The 18871-nt window shown below is 44.5% G+C and overlaps 1 protein-coding gene and 2 non-coding genes across 3 annotated transcripts; 1 reads left to right on the top strand and 2 right to left on the bottom strand.

Moving 5' to 3' along the window:
• Positions 1 to 1204: 1204 nt before the first annotated feature.
• On the bottom strand, positions 1205 to 17331 carry ZNF839 (zinc finger protein 839). Its single transcript, XM_066607478.1, has 8 exons — positions 16262 to 17331; positions 14635 to 15372; positions 11696 to 11908; positions 10549 to 10641; positions 10281 to 10424; positions 9850 to 9957; positions 9629 to 9755; positions 1205 to 6694 (listed from the first exon to the last, which is right to left on the bottom strand). Exons 1-8 carry the CDS (start codon positions 17207 to 17209, stop codon positions 6120 to 6122), a joined length of 2946 nt encoding a protein of 981 aa, XP_066463575.1. The 5' UTR covers positions 17210 to 17331; the 3' UTR covers positions 1205 to 6119.
• Positions 17332 to 17552: 221 nt separating this feature from the next.
• Positions 17553 to 17626, bottom strand: TRNAI-AAU (transfer RNA isoleucine (anticodon AAU)). The gene has a single exon. It is a non-coding gene; the product is annotated as a tRNA-Ile (tRNA).
• A 1093-nt stretch (positions 17627 to 18719) lies between these two features.
• On the top strand, positions 18720 to 18792 carry TRNAK-CUU (transfer RNA lysine (anticodon CUU)). Its single transcript has one exon. It is a non-coding gene; the product is annotated as a tRNA-Lys (tRNA).
• The last annotated feature ends 79 nt before the right edge of the window (positions 18793 to 18871 follow it).

The following is an 18871-nucleotide window of genomic DNA, read 5'->3' as shown; positions in this document are numbered from 1 at the left end:
TGGGATGAACAGTGAGCACTATGTAGCCTGCAAGAGGCGGCTGAAGCAGTTAAAACACAGCTTCTGCCTTCTGCACAGGGTCCTCAGCTGTCACTAACAGCAAAGGACCCTGACCTGCTCCTGCTACATTGCAGGAGCTTTAGGGCTCCTGTCCTCGGGCGAATTCTCATTGCGTTCCCTGCGGCGATAATCCGGTCCCGGTGAACGCTTTCTATAGCGTTGCTATGGAAAGCGCACCACCCTGTCCACGAGCAGAGAATGATTGCGATTCTCCGCTCATGGCCGGCAAATCGCAGCATGCTGTCTCAAACCAGACAAGAAACACTTACCCAACCCCTGATAAGGACTGCCATAGTGGAAGAAGCCATTGCCTCATCTTAAGGGGAATCTGTTACCTGCCTAAAGCAATATAAACTAACTTATGGTGCTGTTGGCGCAAAGAACAGGGTGGCGTGCCTTTTTTTTTTATTAGATATATCTCTAGATTTCACCCAGTCCCCTGCGACAGCGTGTTTTAGTGCACCCAATCATTGTGATGAATGATGGTGCGTTAAATGGCCAAAGATAGAGCAGACAGTGATTTTCAATCACAGCATGTTCTGTTTTTGTGCGGGCTATGCACGGACACCTTCTATTGAAGTCAGTGGAAGCCGTCTGTTCCGCAATGAGCATTGCAGAAGTCGCGTGATCTGCGTCATTGCCTAGCGATGGTGCGGGAGAATCTGCACTACATATGTCTGAAGGCTTGCTGGAGGGAACATCCGCAGTACAGAAGGCTGTCTGCACTGACAGGTATGTGGTCACCAGGCGGGCACAGGGTTGGATTCTGCGCAGGATCCCGCAGCCAGAATCCGATCCGTTCGTGTGCAGGTGGCCTTATTTGTCGCAAACCTCCTCTCGTACAGGTCTTTTTGCATCAAAAGCTACTGAGCCGTTCGGTTGCAAGGAAGTACGCAATTCTCTGAAATCTAGAATGGGGAGGGGTCTGTGAGGCTCCCCGTCCACCATTATACTCTATGGAATACACAACGCTCTGTCCCGATGGTGGTGTTACCCTCTGAATGTCATGAGAGCTGAACTCGCCAGATTGTACAAACAGAAAAAGCTTCCATTTCCCCATCTAGCAGCCGGCGGCCGGGGATTGGATACCGTAGAACAATGTTACACTGTATAGAGAACACAGACTTCATTAATGAAAAGCTTTTATTATGCAGTTACTGTGCAGTAAATGGCAGTTCAATTTTTTTTTCCTTCAAGGTGTCACAACTTATCTTTGCAGTAAGGAACAGTATTCCTTTAAAGTGGTTGTCGAGGGTTAGAAATATGTGGCTTCTTTCTTCCAAACATAGTGCCATCCTTGTGCATAGGGTTGTGTCTGGTATTGCAGCTCAGCTCCATTGAAGTGAATAGAAGCTGAGCTGCAATACCATACTCGTTCCTCTGCAGAAGTGTGGCGCTATGTTTAAAGGGGTTCTGCAATTACAAAAAAAAAATCATCATCAATACTTATTTTTACCCAGTCAGTCTTCTTACCGCATCTTCTGCCTCCTCCAGTCCCCTGGGTCACCTCACCTCCAGCCGTCCGGATCCTCTTCTTCCGGTGACGAAGCGTACATTGCTGGCATTCTTATTCCTGCAGGGCAATGTACGCTATGTCACTAGTGACATAGGGTTCACTGCTTAGCTGGGAATACCGAGCTATTGCCTGGACTGCATGCGCGCAGTCTTGCGGCAATGGTATATGAACACGCGCAGCAAAACAGTGCGCATGCGCAGTCTGCAGTAGCTCAGCATTCCCTGCTAGGCAGTGAACGCTACATCACTAGTGACACAGCGTACATTGCCCTGCAGGAAGCAGAATGCCAAGAATGTACACTAATGTCACCAGAAGAAGAGGATGCGGCCGGCTGGAGGTGAGGTGAGCCGGGGGACTGCAGGAGCCAGGAGAAGACGTGGTAAAGACTGACGTGGAAGGTATATGTATTATTTTATTAATGTTTAATGACAAAACCCCTTCATGAAAGCATCAATGTTTTTCTAACCCTGGACAAGCCCTTCTAAGCCCACAGTACAGTATTTACAGTAACATTTCCATTTAAAGCTTTATACAATGCTAACTAACTTTGCAAATAGTAATATTAATTTTGCAGCAAAGGAAGCAGATGGCAGATTAATTTAGTTGCATTAGGCATTAAATTTTGTACCAACTAAGACATTACAGCTTAGGAAGTGTGCCTTTCCCGTTAATAAAGAGTTTTTATAACCCAGGGCAAAGCAGGCCAGGACTACACGGCACATTTGGTAACATATTACAAGGATTGTCAATGTCACTACATGATTGCCACAATTGCTAAACAAAATAATAATCTAAATCTGCTGCCTGAGGTTTCCAGCATACAGGTCACTGTAATGCACTCGACTCATTTGACATGTCAGCGGGTTTTTTTTTTTTTTGCAAGTGTCAAATAGGTGATGCAAATCCTAAAGTCACACGCTACAATAGTTGTGTGACAAGTCGCAGATAACGCGGACATATTTACTGGTTGCACAGTTATAAAGCCACAGTCGCCGTGTAGCCCTAGACTAGATAACGTACACTCATCTACGGGCTGCTGGGGTCATACCCTAATCAGGTCCCCCCTAACATAAGCGTTACGGAGGGGCTCCTTAATCTGCTCAGCGTTACGTGGAATTTGTCGGCGGAACGATGTAGAAGGGTTCGTTCACACACTATATTCATTGCAGAACGTTCTAGGACTGAGAAGTGCTTTCCACACATGTAAATGGGTTTGTATCCGCATCCTGTGCATGGATTCTCCAAGTCACATTCAGAACAAGGAAATCCGCTACCGTGAATTTACTGTAGCAGTCATTTGGGCTAACAAAAGCGTGCTGCCTTCTGGGAACGGAACCAGCCGAGTTCAGGTGGCCGCCCTAGCTGTACCCCCGGGTACGTGCAAGTAAGTGACTCCATGTAAAATGCTGATTTGAACGATGAAACATTAACAATCAAGTAGTTTACACAATACAAAACCCTGGAATCGTCCCCATACATATTATTATGGCCTCGGCTCCACAGACCTGCAGTGAGGTGGGGAGAACGGTACAGCACAAGGTCTCATAATACTCCCGAAGCTCACAACTGCACTATGGTACTTTAATCACCCATCTCACCTTGATCTGTACCCCAATAAGTGAATGGGGAACAGGAGCATGACTGAAGCTGCACAGAAGCAACAATGCATTTCGCTAGATGTAGCCAGCATGCTGGAGGTGGAGGGGAGGACATATAATCAACAGCTGGCAAATGGTAAAGGGCTTAGAGAATGGTATTGTCTAACAAAACTGTAATCATATTTATCCTTCTAGATTGTCTATATTTAAAGGACTTTTTGTTTTGAAGGAAGGAAAAAAAAACTTCTGCCCAACACCCCAAATATCCCTTAGTCAGATACTGTAGCAGGAGGTTTGCCGAAACTATGACATGGAGGGAGCTGTCACATTTCCCAGTAGCCACAAGTGACACTGAATATGGCAGATTGGACTTGGTGATCTTGGGGGCAGGGTGACAGACTTTATCTAACAACTGCAGTTACTTGTTATATACCTATAACAAAAACCCAGAGTACATAGAAGATGGGGATACATCTCCCAAGTTCCTGTTAGAACCAACTAAATCCAAGCCCTTACCCCCTCTCTCCAATTGGCCCTATAGCAGCAGCCCCTTAAATTACCCTCCTGCACATACAGCAAATATTCCAAGGTTAAGGTTAATTCCAGTTCATCAAGCCCGTGTGGCTTCAATAAAGATGAACTTTCTTTAAATCTATGCATTGATGTATTTGGGGACCCTGCTTTGCAGCTCCAACACATCATTTCCTGCTGGACTTTATAGGGGTCATGGATCCAGACTCCTTTTGGGAACATGCAGCACACCCCGAATGCAGCCTCCCTTATGTGATAAGGTGCGGACAAGTGCTGTTGTGTTTGTGTTATTTGGTTCTACTGGGCAACATATGGCATACATCTGGAAAACATCCCAACATCTACCTCCAATGTACACTGCAAACACAATGTAAACGACCCTTTGGAAGTGCTCTCCATTAGACAGTTTAAAAAAATTGTCCGATTTCCCGGAGATAAAAAGATAAAACGTGCGTTTGTTCCTGGCGCAACAGTGGGATAGGTTTGCTTCAGCCAAGATTTATCCAAATAGTACAAGCTGCATATAGATATAATCTGCTGAGTCTAATATAGAACTTTGTGCATAAAACCCCAAGATAAATGTAAAATAAACTTTCATTTCTGCATTGTTTTCAAGATCTCAATTTGCTATCAGTGAATGGGGGCATTAGTTTAAATCCAGTGCAGACTGAATAACTTCACGCCTGAGAATCTGCTATAAGCCTGTACAGCCTGGACAATCCTCTATGACCAATGTCCCTATTACATGGGTCGGCAGTCGTCTAGACCAGCGGCCCCCAACTCCAATCCTCAAAGACCCAACAGGTCATGTTTTCAGGATCTCCTATAGTAAGAACATCTGTAGCAATGTCTGAGGCCCCGACAATAATTACATCACCTGTGCAATACTGAGGAAATCCTGGTCTAAACAACTGCCAACATCACCGCCAAGATCATTAGTGCTTGTGCAGAGTGTTTAGACAGACTTCATTGCTGGAACGCTGGCTTCTCGCTCAGCGCTTTACCCCCTATGTGGAACGGGGCCCGATTACACAGAATGGGAAGCCCGTGATCCAGCGATGGTTTGTATGCTGACAGGCAGCGATAACAAATAGTGAACGAATAGTAAACTAGGTTTTTGCATTTACACGAGATCATCATCACTCCATTCCGTTCATTTGTAAATGTAGCCGGCAAAAAGGGGAGTGAAGAGAGGCTTGCATTGCTGAAGTCTCTCGATCACATGATTGTTTTGACTGGACACAATTGTAGCAAACTTAGTGGTTTGAAATATTAGTTACATATGGGTTTTCTGTCTCCGAATGTAAACAAGAACATCTACCAATCACTGACAGCACGCAGAGATCTTTAAATTGGTGAGGGACTAAAAAAAAACACATATATATTAGGCTGCGGTCACACTAGGGCTTTCAGTCTCTGTTCCGTTTTTGAAACGGATAAAAAACGTAATTAAAAGGTTTTCCTCATTGATTTCAAAATGATTTTTTTCAAAGAAACAAAGCTTTTTTCTACCAAAACAACAACAGAACAGGAGCAAACTGAAAGCTTTCCATTTTTTTGCAAAACCCATTGAAATCAACAGGGGAAAAAAAAATAAAAAGATAATGTACCCTTCCGTTTAATTCCATTTCTCTGCTACAAAAACGGAACAGAGACAAAAGCCCCAACATCGGTGTGACACAGCCTGAAAGTTACAGAACAGGTAAAGTTCTGCAAAGACTGAGTGACAGGTCCTTCCTGCGGGGTCATTAAAGGCTATGTCCACCTTCAGACTCTTATTGTCTCACTGCATGCAAAATGAAATGAAGCAACACTATGTTTAAACTCCTGTTGTGTTCCTACAGCGCCCATGCATCGCCATGGTAACAGATGGAAAATCCAATTTAGTCCGATTCTGCAGTAATATTGCCTTCAGTCTGTTCTCTACTTCTGGCCTTTCAGATGTATGTTGGCACAAAGTAGCAAGAAATGAAGGAATATATAAGACTGCAGGCTTACACTATACAAGATGTGTTTGCAGTCCGTTACTGTAAACAGCATAATCTTTATATAAGCTGTAGAAACAAAAAAAAAAAACTTATTTTTTTAATTAAAACCTATTGCAAAGTTGCTTCAGCCATCAATTTACATGTAACGAGACAAAGAAAGTACTGGGGTGCAAAGTTAGGCATAGTTTAATGATTGTCATTGGATCCAAGGACTGGACTGCTGCAGTCTTAGGACAATAGTGCAAATGCAGAACCTTCTTGGCAGAAAATTGCTGCTGTAGTAAAAAATTAAAACTCTCATAAAAACACTTTACAAATTTGAAATTTCAATTTAGAAGAATATATAGGAACTTTCCTACATTTATTTAAAAAATCCACACATAGAAATCAGAAAAGTAACAATCACCTCAGTGTGAGATGAACAATTTACTTCATTTCCATAAGTACCACCTCTGTGTCCAGCGGGGTGTTGGCAGGACACTCCATCCCATCATATATCACAAGAGCCTCACCCGTCGCCGTTTCTGCCAAGCTGTGAACAAATACCAAGTCATTTCCACGGTGGAAGCTAAAAGCTTCTGGGCACTGATCACTGGCAGCGATATTTGGGGGGATTAGGGTGTCTGCACCTTGGAAGCTTGCATTGCTGGAAGGAAGAACTTCAGCAGAGAGTGCGGGGTCAGCGGCAGAGACTTGGGTGTCCTGGATAAATTGAGTCTGAATGGCATCACTTGCCGTTTCCTCTGGATGTTCACTGGAAATCTGTGACGACTCCGCAGATTCTGGAAAACTTGCGCTGAGCAGAGGCGGTGAGGTTTCCGGGAGGCTTTGTTCTAGGTCACAAGGAATAGACTCTGGCTCTGTACTTGTGTGTAGGGTTACAGCTTTTTCCTCCATTATATTAGGGTGCAAGGTTTCAACGACTTGTTCATTACAATTAATTGTATCATCACAGCTTGCGTCTTTTATACCAACCGACTCCTCACCCACGGCTGCAAGATCTGCGCATTATAAAGAGTTAAAAAAGGCTAAATGATATATTCTTTGTACAGAAATTGTAAATAGCAATTGATTTTCAATACATTTTGGGCTGAGAAAAGTGGTTGCCGCTCACTATAATACTGCTCCCCCATGTACAAGACTATAACCACTATAATACTGCTCCCCCATGTACAAGACTATAACCACTATAATACTGCTCCCCCATGTACAAGACTATAACCACTATAATACTGCTCCCCCATGTACAAGACTATAACCACTATAATACTGCTCCCCCATGTACAAGACTATAACCACTATAATACTGCTCCCCCATGTACAAGACTATAACCACTATAATACTGCTCCCCCATGTACAAGACTATAACCACTATAATACTGCTCCCCCATGTACAAGACTATAACCACTATAATACTGCTCCCCCATGTACAAGACTATAACCACTATAATACTGCTCCCCCATGTACAAGACTATAACCACTATAATACTGCTCCCTCATGTACAAGACTATAACCACTATAATACTGCTCCCTCATGTACAAGACTATAACCACTATAATACTGCTCCCTATGTACAAGACTATAACCACTATAATACTGCTCTCTATGTACAAGACTATAACCACTATAATACTGCTCCCTATGTACAAGACTATAACCACTATAATACTGCTCCCTATGTACAAGACTATAACCACTATAATACTGCCCCTATGTACAACTACTATAATACTGCTCCCTATGTACAAGAATATAACTACTAAAATACTGCTCCCTATGTACAAGACTATAACTACTATAATACTGCTCCCCTATGTACAAGACTATAACTACTATAATACTGCTTCCTATCTACAAGCATATAACTACTATAATACTGTCCCTATGTACAAGAATATAACTACTATAATACTGTCCCTATGTACAAGAATATAACTACTATAATACTGCCTCCTATGTACAAGAATATAACTACTATAATACTGCTTCCTATGTACAAGAATATAACTACTATAATACTGCCTCCTATGTATAAGAATATAACTACTATAATACTGCTTCCTATGTACAAGAATATAACTACTATAATATTGCCTCCTATGTACAAGAATATAACTACTATTATACTGCCCCTATGTACAAGAATATAACTACTATAATACTGCCTCCTATGTACAAGAATACAACTACTATAATACTGCCTCCTATGTACAAGAATACAACTACTATAATACTGCCCCCTATGTACAAGAATACAACTACTATAATACTGCCCCCTATGTACAAGAATACAACTACTATAATACTGCCCCCTATGTACAAGAATACAACTACTATAATACTGCCCCCTATGTACAAGAATACAACTACTATAATACTGCCCCCTATGTACAAGAATATAACTACTATAATACTGCCCCCTATGTACAAGAATACAACTACTATAATACTGCCCCCTATGTACAAGAATATAACTACTATAATACTGCCCACTATTTACAAGAATATAACTACTATAATACTGCCCCCTATGTGCAAGAATATAACTGCTATAATACTGCTCGTATGTACAAAAATATAACTGCTATAATACTGCTCCCTATGTACAAGAATATAACTACTATAATACTGCTCCCCTATGTACAAGAATATAACTACTATAATACTGCCCCCTATGTACAAGAATATAACTAGTATAATACTGCCTCCTATGTACAAGAATATAACTACTATAATACTGCTCCCTATTTACAAGAATATAACTACTATAATACTGCTCCCTATGTACAAGAATATGACTACTATAATACTGCTCCCTATGTACAAGAATATAACTACTATAATACTGCCCCCTATGTACAAGAATATAACTACTATAATACTGCCCCCTATGTACAAGAATATAACTACTATAATACTGCTCCCTATTTACAAGAATATAACTACTATAATACTGCCTCCTATGTACAAGAAGATAACTAATATAATACTGCCTTCTATGTACAAGAATATAACTACTATAATACTGCCCCCTATCTACAAGATTATAACTAGAATACTGCCACCTATATACAAGAATATAACTACTATAATACTGCCCCCTATGTACAAGAATATAACTACTATAATACTGCCCCCTATGTACAAGACTATAACTACTATAATACTGCCCCTATGTACAAGAATATAACTACTATAATACTGCCTCCTATTTACAACAATATAACTACTATAATACTGCCCCTATGTACAAGAATATAACTACTATAATACTGCCCCCTATGTACAAGAATATAACTACTATAATACTGCCCCTATGTACAAGAATATAACTACTATAATACTGCCTCCTATGTACATGAATATAACTACTATAATACTGCCCCTATGTACAAGAATGTAACTACTATAATACTGCCCCCTATGTACAAGAATATAACTACTATAATACTGCTCCTATGTACATGAATATAACTACTCCAACACTGCCCCCTATGCACAAGAAGATCTACACTACTACAGCTACAACTGATGCAGGGAGGCCCAGCCCATGATGTTGCGTGGCTGCAAGTCCGTCAGTAGGGTAGTAGAGCGGGGAATGTGTGTAGGGGGGAGAGGAGGAGTCTTAAAGGAGTTGTTAAGGTCTTAGCTATTGATGACATCCTCCATTCCGGACCCGCTATGATCAGCTATATGCCAGGTCGCTGTCAGAGGATGGAGCTGGAAGTTGACAGCATTGTGTACATTGCCGTGGTCTAGGTTGGTATTGTAGGCCCTGTTCCCACTGAATTCCAAGTTGATTTGGGGGCTCCTGATTAAGTATGAGGAGCGTGGAGGTATGTCTAACTTGTCTGTACATCAGCGCCCCTGCTCCACTACTGGTTTAGCAGCCTCAGGAACGCTAACAAGTGTCCTGTAAGTCCAACCTACCTGCTCTCTGTTCTGCTTCACGGGTGTCTGGAGCGTTCCCTCTGGCTACCTCTTGGGTTGAGCTCACAATTTGTTGTTCATCCAGTTTTAATCGTTTTGAGGGTGGTATCATTTCTTCCACTAAACTCTACCACAATGGGCAGTAAAAAAAAAACAAAAAAACAAAAACAGATCAGTGAAAGTCAATTATGAAAAGAAGACCTGAAGCCGCGACCCCTTACCTCATTCTCTTCTACTGACTGGACTATCTGTTCTTCTGTTGCAAAAGATTTAACAGGAGGAGATACTTTTACAATCTTTTCTGCAGAAATGCCCAGTGATGCTGCCACCTAGGGGACATTAAGCATATTACACAGACTGTAAGGTGAAGGGATCATTATAGGGATTTTCAGACATTAAAAAACACTCAATGCCACATCCATAAGATACACTTGTCTGATTGTTGGAGGTCTGTCCCCGAATCCACTACTTCTTCGCAGAATGAGTATATGTTTCACTAAAAGGAAACCCCCTTTAATTTGTTCCAAATACCTAAACTAGACAAACACAAATAAAGCAACCAGCAATACCATGTTGGTAGCACCTGTATGCGCTCAAGAAAGAGTCAATAGGGGATACTTTATTAGCCAGACTGCATGGAGTATTAACTCACCTTACAATCAGTTACTTCAAGTATCCTTCCCGCACCGCCGTTACTGAAATACTCTTCAGCCAAGATTCGGACCATAGAGTGCAATTTCTCGAGTTCTTTATATAGGTGCGGAAACAAAGGTTTGTCTGGGTGCTCTTGTTTAACCTGTCATACACATAATGCAGCAGATGACTAAAGTATCACAACGGTACATGAGTGTGAACAAGGAGCAGTGGCCAAAAAAGGGAAATAGTGCAAACTAATATTGCCACAAACGTAGCACACCTACCTTCACCAGTAAAAACTCATGGATGGACAGTCGTTCAGAAAGACATGGGGCAACAAGTTCCTTCAATTCTGCATCTTCACACTGCTGAATGAGCTGCAGAAGGCGGAGTAAATAAAGCAGGGAGTTACTAAAACTGCAGGGACGTTGTATGTACATCACACACTACACTGGATGATAAAGGTTGTGCGCCGCAGAATGCGAGTTATCAGACACTGAACACACAGAATGCTGGAAGAGTTCAGTTCTCAGCTTGCTGCGTTGTAAATGCAGCTCTGAAGTAGATCACAGGATATAACTGAGAACCAAGTACATCCTAAGTAATGTACATAGTGGCTTCACCAGAATAGTGAGTGCAGCTCCGGAGTATAATACAGGATGTAACGCAGCATAAGTAATCTAATGTATGTACACAGTGACTCCACCAGCAGAATAGCGAGTGCAGCTCTGGAGTATCATACAGGATGTAACTCAGGATCAGTACTGGATAAGTAATGTAATGTATGTACACAGTGACTCCACCAGCAGAATAGTGAGTGCAGCTCTGGAGTAGAATACAGGATGTAACGCAGGATCACTACAGGATAAGTAATGTAGTATATCTATACAGTGATTCCACCATCAGAATAGTGAGTGCAGCTTTGGAGTATAATACAGGATGTAACGCAGGATCAGTACAGGATAAGTAATGTAATATATGTACACAGTGACTCCATTAGCAGAATAGTGATTGCTGCTCTGAAGTATATTACATTACTGAAGATCAGTACAGAATAAGGCCCTGTTCACATACACTTTGGTCTATTCTGTTGCTCTGCTCCATTATAGGAACAGAACTACGAAATTGATGAAGTATTGGGATTCGTTGCAAAGCAGACAGCAGCAGCACCTAAAGCATCCCACTGACTGCACAATCCCCCCCCCCCCCCAAATTTAATGGAATCTTCAATCAAGGTTTCTAACACAACATAAGTAATGTAATGTACACAGTAACTATCTGCAGAATGTTGAGTGCAGCTCTGGAGTATAATACAGGATGTAACTCAGCATCAGTAAGGGATGATGCTGCAGGTAGCTCCGTTATCAGCTTCAACATACATTATAAGTGTATATGTATCTTCGGAACACTGGATAAATCTGATTTACACACTTCTTTTGCTGTCTGTGCGTTCTGTTCAGAGGATGCAATGGATAATATTTTCCGGGGCCGTCCGAATCTCCTGCCCGTCAGCTGCCGCCGTCCCCGACATGTGGTTGATGCCGATTCAAACTCAAGACTGCCTGCAACCAAGGGTGGAAGACTGGATTCGTCAGGGTTCAGGGGGTCCTCTAACAGCCTCTTCCTGGGTCTAGGGGTAGGTTTCTGAAACACAAAACCCAACAGCATTAGGAATCATTGCTGGAAGACACAACTGTACACGTCTATACGAAGAGGCAACCACTCCAAAGCCAGTCTGTGCCACTCACAGCAGTTGAGGTCCCCCTTCTCACCCCATATAAAGACTTCTCAGGCTGGATGATAAATGCTGTAACTCATTAGAAAGCATTACATTGGGCAAGGGTACATTTTTAAAGAGGCTACCTACAACCAATCAACTGCAGACATACTATACCTTGAGGGCAAGAGGAGAATTGGGCTATACTGGCAGTGTATGGTGGCCACTGAGGGCGAGTGAAGACGACCGCTTTGCTGCTGGTAATGGACAAAGGTTTGGGAGTAGGGACCTGGTCATGAAGGAAGAGGAAGCAAAGCCCAAAATTCAGGACAACTGGGAGACAACACATTAACTGCAGTTCTGATGTACTCATATGATGACAGGGTTACTTATTTTTATCCACGTTTTCAATCTTGGGATACGGAATTTATTGACTATCTTTTAGAATTTCTGCCATGTCAGGAAAAGTTGGGTGATATTAAAAATTTTTTTAAAAATTAAAAAGCCACTTTTTTTAACCTGCTGTTCACTGTGCCATAAAATACAGATTAAGGCCTTAGTCAGATGGGCGTTTTTTCGCGCATGCGTCCGGCGATTTTATAAAACCATTGCTTTGCAATGGTATTGGACACATGAGCGCTTTTTATGCGCTCGTCCGATAAATTATAGAACAGAAATCGCAGATCGCACCTATCTGCGATTCCTGTTCTCTTCTCTATATGCGCTCAATGGGGCCGGCGGCAGCAGCGCCGACCCCATTGAGAACATATAGAAGACAAATCATTCTTCTCTGCCACAGCTGTGGCATAGAAGAACGATGTTTGCCCATTGAATTCAATGGAGCCGGGAATACAGCGGGATGAATTGTCGGGAAGGGCTTAAATATATAAGCCCTTCCCTGCAATTCATCCAGAAATGTGTAAAAATAAAACAAACACACAAACACACACACCTTGTCCCGGCAGACGGAGTTCAGCACGGCCGGCAGTGAGTGTGAGTGAGAGCTGCCCCTGATTGGCTCAGCGCTGAGCCAATCAGGGGCAACTCTCACTCACACCCACTGCCGGCCGGCTGCGCTGAACTCCGTCTGCCGGGACAAGGTGAGTATATATATATATTTTTTTATTTTTACACATTTCTGGATGAATTGCAGGGAAGGGCTTATATATTTAAGCCCTTCCCGACAATTCATTGTGAGATCGCCCGCAGCGCTTTGCTTTCAATGGAGTCGGCTGTACTGCCGGCTCCATTGAATTCAATGCGCTGGACAGCTCCGGCCCGTTTCTATTGAAACGCGGCTAGGAGCAGTTTTTTCGGGCGATTTTTCGGCCCCGGTCACGCGATTTGCGGATGCGCATCCGTCATGCGATCCGCAAATCGCGGCAAACACCGCCCATGTGACCAAGGCCTAAGGCCTCATAGTTTAAGGCCTAAGGTTTCCCCGTGCAGAATCATGCAGCGGATTCCACCCGGCCCGCAGATATGACGCAAAAAAAAAATGCAATCTGCGCTGCGGGGCATTTCTCCGTGCAGGTCGGATCTTCTTTTTTCTACACAGCGGATGTGCTTGGGACGCCGGCAGTGTGCCGGGCGCATGCGCCTTTTTTTTTTTTTTTAATCTCCTGCTTTCCCGTGGCACAGACGCAGTGACAGCTGCATCTGTACCGTGGATCCGAACGGCTTCAATGGAAGCAGGGGCGCGAGACTGGCGTGGATAGCACATGTGGGAGATCAGCGCGGTTTGTAAAATTCCATTTTTGCCGTAGACATGCGGCCTTACTTTACAGTGGAATGAACACACTGATACCAAATAACTGGTTTATTTTTGCATTTTAGTACTCTTGCACAATAAAAACGTCTAAGCAAACAAACCCTTTGTTTTTCCACATTCCAATATCCATTGGGTTTCCCCATAGCTATAATGAGGGCTTATCTTTGGCAGTTTTTATTGACTCATTTTAACTTTTTTTGGGGGTGGGGAAAGCAAAAAATAAATAAATAAATAAAGACTATTGCTTGGTTTATTGGTCTGTAATCAGAGGGAAAATGTTAATCTACCAGTATGAGTACTGCAGAACAGAATAGGTCTTTTTTATGGCTTACTTTATATAAATACACTTTTTTGTAATCACAAAAGAAGTTAAAAATTTAGTTTTTAACACTACATTTCTCCTGCGCAGTGAAACATAATACTCACTAGTGCCTCCTGTCATTTTTGGCAAGCCATCGTCTCTTCTCTTTAGTGACTAGTGGAGAAGGGGGTCCTTCCCCACTGATCGCACATTGATAATATATCGCAGTATCACTAGTAATGCACTGTTCATTACCTACAGCGCCAATCTATCAAAATACTGACAACCAACTGTCTGAGTTACATGTGATCGTCACAGTGACATTGTCACAGGTCCTAAAATATACAGAGCCTGACACCAGCTGTGTGCTTACAGGACCTGTGATGATTTTACCATCATGTGATCAGGGGCAGAGCTCAGAGCCCCAGTGACTGATCACGGGTCCTGTAAGCACACGGCTGCTGTCCGGCTCTGCTGGTTTAGGACCTGAGACCAACTCCAATCCGTTTTACTATATTATATTAGTAAGTGCCGCATTGCGCCACCAGAAACACTGGTACTAGTTTGGTGAAAATCCTCACCTTTGGTACGCTGGGTAAGGAATGCCCTCCAACAATAGATTCTCCGTTGTTCTTGCCATCAGAAACAAATGGCGTCTCCATCTGCCCGTGACTCGGGTAGAGTCTGTAGTGGCGGGATAACCCTCCTTTACCCATATAAGACTTCTCACACGTCTGGCACTGGAACAGTGCGTTTTTCACAACGTATGGCGTATCACACGGCGTGTTCTGCTTTGCGCCCTTTTCATCCTCGTCCGTGCTAAGCTCAGAGTAATCCTCTGAATCTGAAGTACTGTCTTGAATCAAGTCACCTACTTTAAGAAATTTGTAGTCTTTGGCTTTGTGTTTGGGAGGGCGAGATATACGCCCGGAGCGGGTCTTGATCTTTATAGACTTTTTGCGTTTATGGCCCTTTTTCTGTGAATGGTCAGCCATACACGAAGCACGAGTGCCATTCTGTGGGTGCGCTACGCAGGATTGGTGCTCCTCTACGGACTCGCCAGCGTTTTCGTTAGGGTCTGGGGCCTTGGGCTTTCCTGTAGACAACTGAGCCTGTCGAACGAAAATCTGGAATGGAGACTCCAGAGAGGAAGAGTTCACCGCCAGCGGCTGCCCGGAGTCGCCCAGAGACTTGATCTGCACAACCTGCGTGCCAAGAAGACCGGGCGCGGCGTTCTTCATATGGACTGTGCTGAGGTTCAGCACCACCGGATCCGCGCTCTGCTTGCCAGGTACTTGGATGTGAATGGATTTCACCGGCTGCAAAACACAACAGATGGAACATTCAAGTAAGAAGATCTGCATAAGGCGAAGTCTGTTTGTCTAAACGCTCTGCATGAGCGCTGACGGCTTTAGTAGTGACATCAGCACTTGTGCAGTCGTTTAGCAGACTGTTATTTCATGTGAAAGGGCCATATGGGCTTACGGGCTTATTCACACGGCCGTATGTGTAAACCGCTGCAGGTGAGCCCGCTATGTATTGTGTATGTGACACGCGAAAATCAATGTATTTGAGTTGCTGCAATGTCCCATGTATTATACCAGCTTCCCTCAAAATAAGACCCACTCCGAAAATAAGCCCTAGCATGATTTTTAAAGTTTTTTGAGGATGCAGCATGATTGTTCAGGATTTCTGAGGATGCTTGAACTATAAGCCCTACTCTAAAAATAAGCCCTAGTTAAAAGGTAATAAAAAAGGCAATATAAATGGTGTCCAGACAGCTATACATGGCAAAAAGTTAAATCTTTTGGGGCAAAAATTTATATAAGACCCTCCCTGTCTTATTTTCGGGGAAGCAGGGTGCCGGTGTAATGCGTAATTCAAATAGGTTTGTGTGAATGAGCCCCACAAGACTGGCACAACCAACCACCAGTGGAACCAGTTGTCCCCACTCAGGGCTCTCCAGCTGAAGCAAGACCCTAACCCACCACAGGAGCCACGGATCGTCAGGCCATGCTGGGGGTTGTAGTCCTGTAACAGCTCAAGAGCAGACAGCCGTATATAAGGGTGCGTTCACACATGGCTGACTTGCTGCAGACTTGACCCCTTCAATTTGAACCCAACTGGAAGGGTGACATCTGTTGCGCCGCCCCAAAATCTGCAGAAAATTCCACCCCAGAAAAATGCCGTTTTGCCCCTAGAAGTCACCTTGTGGTTGAGGATTCTGCTGACAGGGTCCCCGTCTCTTAGGGCCACATGGTGGACGGCTGTCTTCACCTGCTGGGCAGCATCGTTCAGCGGGGTTGCCTGAGCAGTGAACGCGGGGTGTCCGCAGCCGGGGGTCCCCACAACGTGTGGTAATGAGTGGTCTTGTGTCGCCATCCCCTCTGCAGTCTCTTGGGCTTGCTGGGCAGCCTCCTTGGTGAGGTTTAGCGCAGTTACCACGGCGGGGCAGGTAGACTCCTCTAGTTTACCTCCCTCAGTAGCTACATCCACACCAAGCTGGAGCTGGCCTCCATTTACTCTGCTCGCCCCCAGGTGGACAGGCTCTTTAAGCTGGCCTCCGTTTGCATGCCTCATTCCAGATGGGACGGCCTCCGCCACTTGGCCTCCAGTTAGCAGGTCCAGCTCAGGGTAGACAGTCTCTTCTAGGTGGCCGCCAGGCACTAGGATGACCCCGGTGTGGCCAGCCTCCACCGCCTGGCCTCTAGTTACCAGGTTTAGCGCAGACTGGACATCCCCCATGGCTTGGCCTCCACTCAGGACGGCCTCTTCCACTTGACCTCCAGTCTCCAGCCTCATCTCAGACTGAACAGCCATATGGCCTGCAGGGAGTAGGCTGGGCTGGCAAGCTTCTTCACCCTGTCCTGCAGCCACCAGGCTCACCCCCGCCTGCAGGCTGCCCCCGGGCACCAGGCTCACCCCTGCCTGCAGGCTGCCCCCTGGTACCAGGCTCCCGTCGGGCTGCACGTAGTAGACGGTGTCACTGTGTGAGATGCTCTGCAGAATCTCCTGGCTCAGCTCCTGCACCGGTCGGAGGAGCTCGTTCCCCTGCACCACCACCACCTGGCTAGAGTCCTCCCCGACCACCACCTGGACATACTCCTCCATGGACTCCACTGCCACCATGTCGCCGGGGCAGCCCAGCGCCGCCATCTTGTTGGAGGTTTTCACGACGTACCGGTCACCGTCCAACAAAGTCGTCCGATCGGTTTGGCCGCCGTGTCAGGGCCGCACACTGCAGCTCCAGATGAAGAAGCAGTCACGTTTTTAGTGACAGAACCTCCCCCGACAGAGGAAGGTCAAGAGTAGGGGGCGGTGTAGTACAGGAGCCGAGGAGAGGCAATCCTCACTGCGCGTTTTCTGTTTACACTGTTACCCAAGGGCTGCAGATAAAACACTAGCATGGCCAAGAGTTTATTATAAGGCTAAAAGTTTAAATTACAGACCCGATGATTATAACGTGTGATCATATATAAAAATGAAGTGGAAGAAAAATTGGCCCGTACGGGGATCGAACCCGCGACCTTGGCGTTATTAGCACCACGCTCTAACCAACTGAGCTAACCGGCCAGTTGAGGACTTTTAAGCAGTGAAGCCTATGACATCACAATGGTATTTGGTGACTGAGAAGGACTATCTGACCAAGTGATAAGTGAATGAATGGTTGATCACTCGTTGGCTCTCGTTTAGACAGGGTCCAAGTTTAGGCGGATTTGAACGAATCATTTAGGCTAAAGGGACCTTTAAATTTTCTCACTAATTGGTAACGCACTATTTGCCCATTACAGTCAGTGGCCAAAAACAGACTTTTAACCCCGAACGGGTCAGATTCCTGAAGCAGGATTCTGCAGCGGGATCTGCCCCTGTGCCCAGCCGGCGTCCGCACGCACCTGTCATTTCTTGTTTTCTTCTGTCCTGCGGATGGTCCGGCCGGCGAGCCGTCAGACATGCGCAGTACAGATTTTTTTTTCAAATGTTTATCTTTCCCAATTCCCATACTGTCACCAGCCGTTGACGTGGGTCCCGCAACTTTTCCGCAAAGTCAATTGCGGAAGGGCCGCAGGTCGGACGGCTCTTATTGACTTCAATGGATGCCGTCCGTGCGGAGCCCTCATGAAAATAGAGCATGCTGAGATTTTTCCTCCGTGAGCGGAAAATCACAGTCACTGTCCTCGTGTCAGCGGACATGCGGATGCCTCATTGGCGCGGAATGCCGCAGGTTGTCTGCGCAGATTCCACAATTCAAACTCAGTCGCAAGCGGACGGCCTTTGTAAGTTTACTTTCTGGGAGTGCAGAACTTAACCCCTAGAGACACAGAATTTTTTTTTTCATTTTCGATTTTTCCTCCCCCTTTTTAAAAAATCCTAACTCCTCTATTTATCCATTGCGCCGCTGTCGGAGGGCTTGGATCTTGTGGGATGAGTTGTATTTTTCACTGGTACCGTATAATGTACTGAAAAATGTTTTTAAAATTCTAAGTGGAGAGAAAAAAAAACATTCCGCCATCTTTTAGTGCGTTTTGTTTCTACGGTGTACAGACTGCAAGAAAAATGACCTGATATCTTTATTCTATGGGTCAGCACAATTACGATACTAAATTTATGCAGTGTTTCACTGTATTACTTACAACCAACAGCACATCTTGTGACCCATTCCTTCAGTGCCCGGCTAGCTCAGTCGGTAGAGCATGAGACTCTTAATCTCAGGGTCGTGGGTTCGAGCCCCACGTTGGGCGGAAGTTTTTATTTTTCATCTTTTCCGTACATTTTCTTTACATTAGCTCATATTGATAAGATGGAGAATTAAGTGAACTT

This window comes from Eleutherodactylus coqui, chromosome 6 (genome assembly GCF_035609145.1).
Source record: "Eleutherodactylus coqui strain aEleCoq1 chromosome 6, aEleCoq1.hap1, whole genome shotgun sequence".
Classification (NCBI taxonomy): Eukaryota; Metazoa; Chordata; class Amphibia; order Anura; family Eleutherodactylidae; genus Eleutherodactylus; species Eleutherodactylus coqui.
The sequence above is the reverse complement of the archived record's forward strand: the minus strand, read 5'-3'. Positions and strand labels throughout refer to the sequence as shown.